The sequence below is a fragment of the Lipophrys pholis genome (genome assembly GCF_963383615.2).
Source record: "Lipophrys pholis genome assembly, chromosome: 9".
Classification (NCBI taxonomy): Eukaryota; Metazoa; Chordata; class Actinopteri; order Blenniiformes; family Blenniidae; genus Lipophrys; species Lipophrys pholis.
The window spans coordinates 199,847-210,991 of NC_137639.1; the positions used below are offsets into that span (position 1 = coordinate 199,847).

Consider the following 11,145-nt stretch of genomic DNA (forward strand, 5'->3'; position numbering starts at 1 on the left):
AAGTAGTACTGGAAGTGACAACAAGAACTCTGGGAATTCTAACATAACCGTCTCTATCCACAGACAAATAACACAGCCCCCCTTCATGGAATGAAAGATAGTTATTCCTAAGAAAGGAAAGGATAAGTTGGAATATAGCCTTTATAGTCCAGTTTAGTGTTTTGGTATATAGACTACAAACTTTTCACCTCCATCCGATCCAAGAGGCTGGAATCCATCTGACTCAAGTTAATACACAAGGACCAGACAGGGTTTATCAAACAAAGACAAACAAAGGGACCGGAGGGGTCCAGTTTAGGGACCACAGGATCTCGTCTCTGCTCTTTGCAGACGATGTGGTCCTGTTGGCTTCATCAAACCAGGATCTTCAGCGTGCACTGGCGCGGTTCACAGCCGAGTGTGAAGCAACTGGGATGAGGATCAGCACCTCTAAATCCGAGGCCATGGTTCTCCACCGGAAAAAGGTGGCTTGCCCCGTTCAGGCCGGTGGAGAGCCCTTGTCCCAAGTGGAGGAGTTCAAGTAACTCGGGGTCTTGTTCACGAGTGGGGGGAAGATGGAGCGTGAGTTCGACAGGCGGATCGGTGCAGCGTCTGCAGTTATGCGGTCGCTGTATCGGTCCGTCGTGGTGAAGAAGGAGTGAAGCCAAAAGGCGAGGCTCTGGATTTACCAGTCGATCTTCGTTCCTACCCTCACCTATGGTCATGAGCTTTGGGTCATGACCGAAAGAAGGAGATCCCGGATACAAGCGGCTGAAATGAGTTTCCTCCGTAGGGAGGCTGGGCGCACCCTTAGAGATAGGGTGAGGAGCTCAGTCACCAGGGAGGAGCTCGGAGTAGAGCCGCTGCTCTTCCACATCCAGAGGAGCCAGCTGAGGCTCGGGCATCTGTTTGGGATGCCCCCCGGACGCCTCCCAAGGGATGTGTTCCGGGCATGTCCCTCCGGTAGGAGGCCTCGGGGCAGACCTAGGACACGCTGGAGGGACTATGTCTCTCAGCTGGCCTGGGAAAGCCTTGGGGTCCCACCGGAAGAGCTGGAGGACGTGTCTGGGGCGAGGGACGTCTGGGCTTCCCTGCTTAGACTGCTGTCCCCACGACCCGGCCCCGGATAAGAGGAGGACAATGGATGGACGGACGGTATTATTTGTGTTGATATGTGGACTAGCAAGCGAGCTACGAATGTTTTTGTTGATTTTCTAGCCTGGGATCTATATGTTTAGCACAAGCGGGAGACTGCCCCAAGTTGGCAGTGCTGTCGGCATGTCACAGGCCGTGTGGTATCTAGTGTTTATATATATGGCTCCTCCGCTGTAGCAGGCGATTCACACCCCCGTAAAGCTGCGTCCTACTCCACGCTAAACTCCCTCAAAATAGTCCCAATGGTTGGAGCTGCGTTACAGCTGGAAACATTGTGTTGCTGCTGCCTTGCTCAAGAATTTCCCCAGAGATTAATAAAGTCATTCTGAGCTTTTAAAGATAGAACTGTCTACATGGAACAAAAAATACTTTGTATTGCTTCCTTTTCTGTCCTGATACTAACCTCAAGTTGTCTTTTGAGAGAATACATGTATACGTTAGTACATTTCATACTTTACTGTAGAGAGGAGTTTATTACAGCCTCATATAAAATCAACAATAATGATAAAAGTAATATTAAAGCAAACAGCTCTTGTATCGGAATAGTATCGGTATTGGCAGATATCCACATTCAGGTATCGGGATCGGATCGGAAGTGAAAAAAAGTGAATCGGTGCTTCACTGGCAGTCCCACAACATCACGGTACAGTCCCACAATATCACAGTATAGATCCACATTGTCCAACAATATCACAGTACAGTCCAACAATAGCACGGTAGTCTAACAATATCACAATACAGTCTAACAATATCATGTTACAGTCCAACAATATCACAGTACAGTCTAAAAATATCACGATAGTCTAACAATATCACGGTAAGGTCCAACAATATCACGATAGTCTAACAATATCACGGTACAGTCCAGCAATATCATGGTACAGTCCAACAATATCACAGTACAGTCGAATAATATCACGATAGTATAACAATATCACGGTAAGGTCCAACAATATCAGGGTACAGTCCAACAATATCACAGTACAGTCGAACAATATCACAATAGTCTAACAATATCACGGTAAGGTCCAACAATATCACAGTACAGTCCAACAATATCACGGTAGTCTAACAATGTCACGGTACAGTCCAACAAAAACCAAGGATCAAATACAAAACCCTTCAATTAAAGAAAGACAACGATGGGGGAATGAACCTTCCATGTCTAAGAGAATATTATTATGCTTCCCAGTTGAGATCATTGATGTACATGTGCTTTCATGTGTATGCCGCTGGGTGGAAAGATATAGAACAACAATTCAAGGGATTCCAACTAGAACTGATAGCTGATTCCAACTACAGACCAAAGCAACAGGCCAGACAAGCGACATGTGATGCTCTCAGCTTGGAACAAGGAAATCAAGCTTTGTAACCTTAAAGACCACATGATTCTGAATTTACTCCTAATAATTATGACAACAGATTTCAGAAATAGATCTCAAAAGACTTAACTAATTATTACTCATTTGTCCTCAAGGGGGACACTCCAAAGCTTTCAAAATCTAATGCAAAAATGACTCAGGTACCTACAAATGAGACACGCTTTAACCCAGAACATTAAATTGACCAGGGATTAATCCAAACATTCACATTTCTGATTAAATAGGGTCACCTGATAAAATAATTTCGGCATTATATAACACCGTTTATATAACGCGGTGTAAGCCTGCGTGGAAGGAAAATGTGTGTGTGTGTGTGTGTGTGTGTGTGTGTGTGTGTGTGTGTGTGTGTGTGTGTGTGTGTGTGTGTGTGTGTGTGTGTGTGTGTGTGTGTGTGTGTGTGTGTGTGTGTGTGTGTGTGTGTGTGTGTGTGTGTGTGTGTGTGTGTGTGTGTGAGAGAGAGTTCAGGAGATGTGTCAGGGCAATGGTGATGCAGGAGATGTGTGAGGGAGCTGGTGACGCAGGAGATGTGTCAGGGAGCTGGTGACGCAGGAGATGTGTGAGGGAGCTGGTGATGCAGGAGATGTGTCAGGGACCTGGTGATGCAGAAGATGTGTCAGGGCACTGGTGATGCAGGAGATGTGTCAGGGAGCTGATAATGCAAGAGATGTGTTCAGGAGCTGGTGATGCAGGAGATGTGTCAGGGCAATGGTGATGCAGAAGATGTGTCAGGGCACTGGTGATACAGGAGATGAGTCAGGGAGCTGGTGATGCAGGAGATGTGTTAGGGAGCTGGTGATGCAGGAGATGTGTCAGGGCAATGGTGATGCAGAAGATGTGTCAGGGCAATGGTGATGCAGGAGATGTGTTCAAGAGCTGGTGATGCAGGAGATGTGTCAGGGAGCTGGTTATGCAGGAGATGTGTCAGGGAGCTGGTTTTGCAGGAGATGTGTCAGGGAGCTGGTTTTGCAGGAGATGTGTGAGGGAGCTGGTGATGCAGGAGATGTGTCAGGGAGCTGGTGATGCAGGAGATGTGTGAGGGAGCTGGTGATGCAGGAGATGTGTCAGGGCACTGGTGATGCAGAAGATGTGTCAGGGCACTGGTGATGCAGGAGATGTGTTCAGGAGCTGGTGATGCAGGAGATGTGTCAGGGAGCTGGTGATGCAGGAGATGTGTTCAGGAGCTGGTGATGCAGGAGATGTGTCAGGGCAATGGTGATGCAGGAGATGTGTCAGGGCACTGGTGATACAGGAGATGAGTCAGGGAGCTGGTGATGCAGGAGATGTGTTGGGGAGCTGGTGATGCAGGAGATGTGTTAGGGCAATGGCGATGCAGAAGATGTGTCAGGGCAATGGTGATGCAGGAGATGTGTCAGGGTACTGGTGATACAGGACATGAGTCAGGGAGCTGGTGATGCAGGAGATGTGTTGGGGAGCTGGTGATGCAGGAGATGTGTTAGGGCAATGGCGATGCAGAAGATGTGTCAGGGCAATGGTGATGCAGGAGATGTGTTCAAGAGCTGGTTATGCAGGAGATGTGTCACGGAGCTGGTTTTGCAGGAGATGTGTCAGGGAGCTGGTGATGCAGGAGATGTGTCAGGGAGCTGGCGATGCAGGAGATGTGTCAGGGAGCTGGCGATGCAGGAGATGTGTCAGGGAGCTGGCGGTATGGGTTTTAAATTCACAAAGAAATTGAGAATGTGTTTCATCTGTTCCGTTATTTGAATCGATCAATCGTTAATATTGCAGCGTACAACTTAAACCACCAGGACATAAAACTGTTCTATATTCTGTTGGCAGCAAGCAAAAGACCCATTAGGAGGAGACTCAAACCTCAACCAACAAGAACTGAAGACTGATAATCATTGTTCAAGATCTACGTTATGGAAAAACTCTCACTTTCCATCAAACTACAAAAGGAGACATTTTATCAAATATGCTCAGAAAATATAAAATCAGATTTCTTTCTAAACACATTGGTATTTGAATCAATACCTCTACATTTATCTTTTTCACCTATTTAAAAATGTAAGAAACAAGAGGCAGCCCCCCCTCTCCTACCGTCCATCTGTGTTGTTTTATCTTGTTTAAACCAGAAAAAGCTTAAGTTTGGTGAATCTTTACATTATATTGTAATCTGGGCTGTGCTTTTTCAATAAAAGCTTAAATATAATTAAAGCTGCAAGCAGCCTTAATCGGGACCTCGCACTCTGGCCTCTGCCCCGTCGAGGTTGGCCCAATCATGGCCTCTACCATTTAAATATTGATCAAATAAAAATTGTTAAACTTTTAACAAAAAAGGACTTTTATTTTGAAAAATGCGGGGGCTTTTATTGTGAAAGCCAATTAACCTCTAATCTAGCTAATCCCTAAACATAGGTTTTTTTTTTTAGGGATTTGGTGTAATTTCTAATAAACTAGCAATTTTATTTTGAAAATATTGGGGCTTTTAGTTTGAAAGGCAGCTCACATCTACACCTAGCTATTTTTGATAAACAAGGATTGTTATTCATAAGGAGTTTGGGCCTTTGACATGTTGACATGTTAGCTAGTCCACCAACCCAAATTAGCATGTTAGCTTGTTGATGTAGCACTTGACAGCAGCTCAGCCAAAAAACAAGGACTTTCATGGTACGACTCAATCCTGGTGTCAAGTTACATAACAGTGCACTTAGTGATGTCATCACTGTGGGGAAGAGGACCGATTTGATCAAAATATTTTGGAAGCAACTCCTCTGAATCCAGTTTTAAGGCAAATATTTTGATAGATTTATAATTTCTTGGGAGTAAAATTTGTCATCTTTCAGTGTGTGTGTGTGTGTTTTGAAGCAGTCAGACAGACTTTAGACACTAGGAGGCACAGTTTGACGCAGCTGCACGATTTTGCTCCATCAGACTCAATGATAAATGTGGCTTCAAATCACGGCATAAAAAAATGACAGCATTGTTCTCTCTCGTCAAAAAGCTCATGTTTTATGGAATGTTCCCCTCATGTGTGACATCGTCTGGTTCTGCTGGTTCTCCTCGTGCTTCTGATCTGCTGGTTCTGTGGCTCAGAGTGACGGTTTAGCCACAGTCACCACTTGTTCAGGGGGTTCTGTCACCACTGTTTTTTAGGAGACATCTTGGTTTTCCATGTATTTGAATGAGAGGAGGGAGACAGAGGGACACGGAGGGAGGCAGAGGGAGACGGAGGGAAGTGGAGGGAGGCAGAGGGAGACGGAGGGATGCGGCGGGAGGCAGAGGGAGACGGAGGGAAGTGGATGGAGGCGGAGGGAGACGGAGGGAAGTGGAGGGAGGCGGAGGGAGACGGAGGGATGCGGCGGGAGGCAGAGGGAGATGGAGGGAAGTGGAGGGAGGCAGAGGGAGACGGAGGGAAGTGGAGGGAGGCAGAGGGAGATGGAGGGAAGTGGAGGGAGGCAGAGGGAGATGGAGGGAAGTGGAGGGAGGCGGAGGGAGACGGAGGGAAGTGGAGGGAGGCGGAGGGAGACGGAGGGAAGTGGAGGCAGGCAGAGGGAGACGGAGGGAAGTGGAGGAAGGCAGAGGGAGATGGAGGGAAGTGGAGGGAGGCGGAGGGAGACGGAGGGAAGTGGAGGGAGGCGGAGGGAGACGGAGGGAAGTGGAGGCAGGCAGAGGGAGACGGAGGGATGCGGCGGGAGGCAGAGGGAGACGGAGGGAAGTGGAGGGAGACGGAGGGAAGTGGAGGGAGGCAGAGGGAGACTGAGGGAAGTGGAGGGAGCAGAGGGAGACGGAGGGATGCGGCGGGAGGCAGAGGGAGACGGAGGGAAGTGGAGGGAGATGGAGGGAGACGGAGGGAAGTGGAGGGAGACGGAGGGAGGCAGTGGGAGACGGAGGGAAGTGGAGGGAGGCAGAGGGAGACGGAGGGATGCGGCGGGAGACGGAGGAAAGTGGAGGGAGACGGAGGGAGACGGAGGGAAGTGGAGGGAGACGGAGGGAAGTGGAGGGAGGCGGAGGGAAGTGGAGGGAGATGGAGGGAGGCGGAGGGAGACGGAGGGAAGTGGAGGGAGGCAGAGGGAGACGGAGGGAGACAGAGGGAGGCGGTGGAATTCGAAACTTTGACGCCTAATAAAAATTAAACCGCTGGACTAGTCAAAAAGGTGATCTAGATTATTGAGCAAGAGAGTCTCTTCTGTCATTTACTAGTGTTTTGAAGCTGATACAGTATCCGCCCTAAGAGCAGATAGCATTTGTGCAAGGGCCTTTTTTGGGGGAAATTCTTATTTTGAAGGGCAAATTGTGGATTCCTGTTGGATTTAGGTCATGGGTATCAGCTTCGGAGGCCTGGCGTTTCATGTTCGATCCCTAAAAAAATGACAGCCAACAAATCTCTGGGTTCGTGGTCACATCCAGAGATGTGAAGATGTGAACTGTGTGTCTTGTCCTGAACTACATGTCCGTCTGGAGATACAGGTGATGTGTGTCTGGTCCTGATGCTTCTTTCATGTGGACTTCAGGAACCATTGGCGACTGGAAGAATCACCTGAGTGCAACTCAGAACGAGTGGTTTGACGAGGTCTTCCAAAGAGAGATGAAGGACTTTCCCGTGTCGTTCATCTGGGACATCAGAGACACTGAGTGAACAGCCGACGGACAGACGGAAACAACAGGACAGAACAGAAACATTCTACATGTAATCCCTTTTTTGTTGGCTGAGTCCAGGTCTCTGCTCTACATGTTATTCTTCACTACTGTTTTCCAAAGTATACTTAATACTCCCGAAGTACAGCCTGAGCACAGCAACACTCCACAGCAACAGGTTCACTATGCAGACTGAAAACTCCAATTGTGGACTGGAGCTGTGTCCTCACAGATCACACTGTTTGATGACTTCCTTTCTGTCACAGTTCTTCTTCTGTGGTGGATCACTTCCTGTCACAGTTCTGTGGTGGATCACTTCCTATCTGTCACCTTTTTGTGGTGGATCACCCCCTATCTGTCACAGTTCTTCTGTGGTGGATCACTTCCTATCTGTCGAAGTTGTTCTTCTGTGGTGGATCACTTCCTGTCACAGTTCTGTGGTGGATCACTTCCCATCTGTCACCTTTTTGTGGTGGATCACCCCCTATCTGTCACAGTTCTTCTGTGGTGGATCACTTCCTGTCTGTCACAGTTCTTCTATGGTGGATCACTTCCTGTCTGTCACAGTTCTTCTTCTGTATTGGATCACTTCCTGTCACAGTTCTTCTGTGGCGGATCACTTCCTGTCACAGTTCTGTGGTGGATCACTTCCTGTCTGTCACAGTTCTTCTGTGGTGGATCACTTCCTATCTGTCACAGTTCTTCTTCTATGGTGGATCACTTCCTGTCTGTCACAGGTCTTCTTCTGTGGTGGATCACTTCCTGTCACAGTTCTTCTGTGGCGGATCACTTCCTGTCACAGTTCTGTGGTGGATCACTTCCTGTCTGTCACAGTTCTTCTTCTGTGGTGGATCACTTCCTATCTGTCACAGTTCTTCTGTGGTGGATCACTTCTTGTTACAGTTCTGTGGTAGATCACCTCCTGTCTGTCACAGTTCTTCTGCGGTGGATCACTTCCTGTTACAGTTCTGTGGTGGATCACTTCCTGTCTGTCACAGTTATTCTGTGGTGGATCACTTCCTATTAGGGTTGTTCGGTATACCGGTACTGTATTGGTATCGCGGTACTGATGCATTTAAAACGATACTATACTGGGCCCGGCCGGCACCGGTATCTTTTTTTATTTATTTATTTTTACCGTCGCAGTGTAGGGTCACTGTGTAATAATTTGCACTGAGGAGAGTCGTGAGGCTGGGGGAAAAGTCGGCTGGCTGCTCCTCTCTCTGACTTTCATACACTTAGGATTTTGTAGACGTGGGAGCGTGGCGAATGACCGTCGGAGAGCCATCGTTGACGGAGGGTATTGACAGCTCTTTACGTGATCGTGGGGGGGGGGGGGTTTACGGGAGGTTTTGGACAATTGAAAGTGCGGTTTCTTTTTTTTATTGAATTTTTTGCACCAACAGTCCTGGACACAACTACAAAATAAAAGTCAAAACGACGTATTTTCAAAACAATCTTCTCCCAACCAAGCTTTGTACTTTGAAAAGAATACCTGATGCGAATGCATAAATGACATGGCATTAGCATCCATGTGAGAGTGAGCATGTGTAACTGACTCAAACGAGCCGTAGAAACTCCGTAAAAAGAAATAAGAGTGCATCACTAACGGAGCAGCAAAGAGCAAGAGTCTGAGGAATAAAACAGAGAGAGATACAGACAGACAGACAGAAGGAACACAACAGCTGCTGCTACATTCACAAGGCCGCAACTGTGTTCTCTTTTTATTTGGAAAAGTATCAAAAGTATAGAAATACATGGTGGTATAGGTATCGATACCAAAATGTTGGTATCGTGACAACACTACTTCCTATCTGTCACAGTTCTTCTTCTGTGGTGGATCACTTCCTATCTGTCACAGTTCTTCTGTGGTGAATCACTTCCTATCTGTCACCTTTCTGTGGTGGATCACTTCCTATCTGTCACAGTTCTTCTGTGGTGAATCACTTCCTATCTGTCACCTTTCTGTGGTGGATCCCTTCCTGTCTGTCACAGATCTTCTTCTGTGGTGGATCACTTCCTATCTGTCACAGTTCTTCTTCTGTGGTGGATCACTTCCTATCTGTCACCTTTCTGTGGTGGATCCCTTCCTGTCTGTCACAGTTCTTCTTCTGTGGTGGATCACTTCCTATCTGTCACAGTTCTTCTTCTGTGGTGGATCACTTCCTATCTGTCACCTTTCTGTGGTGGATCCCTTCCTATCTGTCACAGTTCTTCTGTGGTGAATCACTTCCTATCTGTCACCTTTCTGTGGTGGATCACTTCCTATCTGTCACAGTTCTTCTGTGGTGAATCACTTCCTATCTGTCACCTTTCTGTGGTGGATCCCTTCCTGTCTGTCACAGATCTTCTTCTGTGGTGGATCACTTCCTGTCCACTTCCTTTTTTTAAAGTAACGAGAACAGATTCTGAGAGAAATGAGAACATGAAGGACGATCAATGAGGGTTCACACATAATTACAAAACACATTAACTTTTACCATCGTGACAGGTTTTGTGATCAATAAACACTCATTTATGACATTTATTTACTTGTGCAGCTTTTATCAGCATTCTGTTGACAGCAGTCTTTTTCTTGATTTTTGTGCTTTTGTCCTGTTGCGATGTTAAAACACGAGATTACTCACGTGTTCACATTTGTAGCATGAGCATAACATGAGTATAGCACGAGTGTAACATGACTATAACATGGATATAGCATGAGTATAAAAGGAATATAGCATGAGTATATTCTGATTATAATCCCAGAGAATCAGAGATTATCATGGGTGTCTTTTAGTTTTTGCATGTTAGTGACCATCGCCACACAAAAAGATCACTTCTATTGACTATTGGCGCCCTCTGTGGACCAAGAAGGGGGGGGGGGGGGTGGGTGGGTGGGTGGGTGGGTGGGTGTGTGTGTGTGTGTGTGTGTGTGTGTGTGTGTGTGTGTGTGTGTGTGTGTGTGTGTGTGTGTGTGTGTGTGTGTGTGTGTGTGTGTGTGTGTGTTACAATGAGACCACTAGTTGAGATCTGCACCAACATGACAGACAGAACTAACCAGTGTTTCACATTCTGCACAGTAAAGGCCAGAACAGACTTTCCACATCCGTTTGACTGCAGATCTTCAGAGTCCACTTTGGTCCCAGTGACTTCAAAATCATCATCCACCCTGCGTGAGGACTCCTCCAACTACATTCAGTCAGCCCCTCTGCAGTCAACCTCTCTGGAGCCACCCCTCTGCTGCTACCCCTCTACCGTCAACCCTTCTGCAGTCAACCCCATGCAGTCAGCCCCTCTGCAGCTACCCCTCTGCCGTCAACCCTTCTGCAGTCAGCCCCTCTGCAGCTACCCCTCTGCAGTCAACCCCTCTGCAGTCAGCCCCTCTGCAGTCAACTCCTCTGGAGCTACCCCTCTGCAGTCAACCCCTCTGGAGCTACCCCTCTGCTATCAACAAGATGACAGGACTGTCATCTTGTTGATAGCAGAGGGGTAAACTCCTGGAGACAAGGTGATGGGGAGGACACACAGACACAAGGTGACAGGAGTAGAAGACACCTGGACACAAGGTGACAGGAGGAGGAGACACCTGGACACAAGGTGACAGGAGTAGAAGACACCTGAACACAAGGTGACAGGAGGAGGAGACACAGACACAAGGTGACAGGAGTAGAAGACACCTGGACACAAGGTGACAGGAGGAGGAGACACCTGGACACAAGGTGACAGGAGTAGAAGACACCTGGACACAAGGTGACAGGAGTAGAAGACACCTGAACACAAGGTGACAGGAGGAGGAGACACAGACACAAGATGACAGCAGGAGGAGACACCTGGACACAAGGTGACAGGAGGAGGAGACATGGGTACGAGGTGACAGTCTATGTTCTACCCGCTTTGTTCTCTCTTACAGTCTATGTTCTGCCGTCTTTGTTCTCTCCTACAGTCTATGTTCTCTCCCAGTCTTTGTTTTCGTGGTTTCTCCCTGTCGTGGACTCAACGTGTAATCAGATTACAGGTTAATGATTTTGTTTGAAGAATAAAAGTCGATCAA

At 47.5% G+C, this 11,145-nt stretch overlaps 1 protein-coding gene across 3 annotated transcripts in view; it reads left to right on the forward strand.

Moving 5' to 3' along the window:
* LOC308114774 (amine sulfotransferase-like) overlaps window positions 1–11,143 on the forward strand; it is a 29,146-nt gene extending 18,003 nt beyond the window's left edge. For 2 of the 3 annotated variants that reach the window (XM_080471932.1, XM_080471933.1), the window contains 2 exons: window positions 6,989–7,164; window positions 10,175–11,143. In XM_080471932.1, the coding sequence (XP_080328058.1) occupies window positions 6,989–7,113 (125 nt within the window). In that variant the 3' untranslated portion in view covers window positions 7,114–7,164; window positions 10,175–11,143. The remainder of the gene's footprint in view (window positions 1–6,988; window positions 7,165–10,174) is intronic. The other variant, XM_080471931.1, reaches the window with a different exon arrangement.
* Window positions 11,144–11,145: the final 2 nt, after the last annotated feature.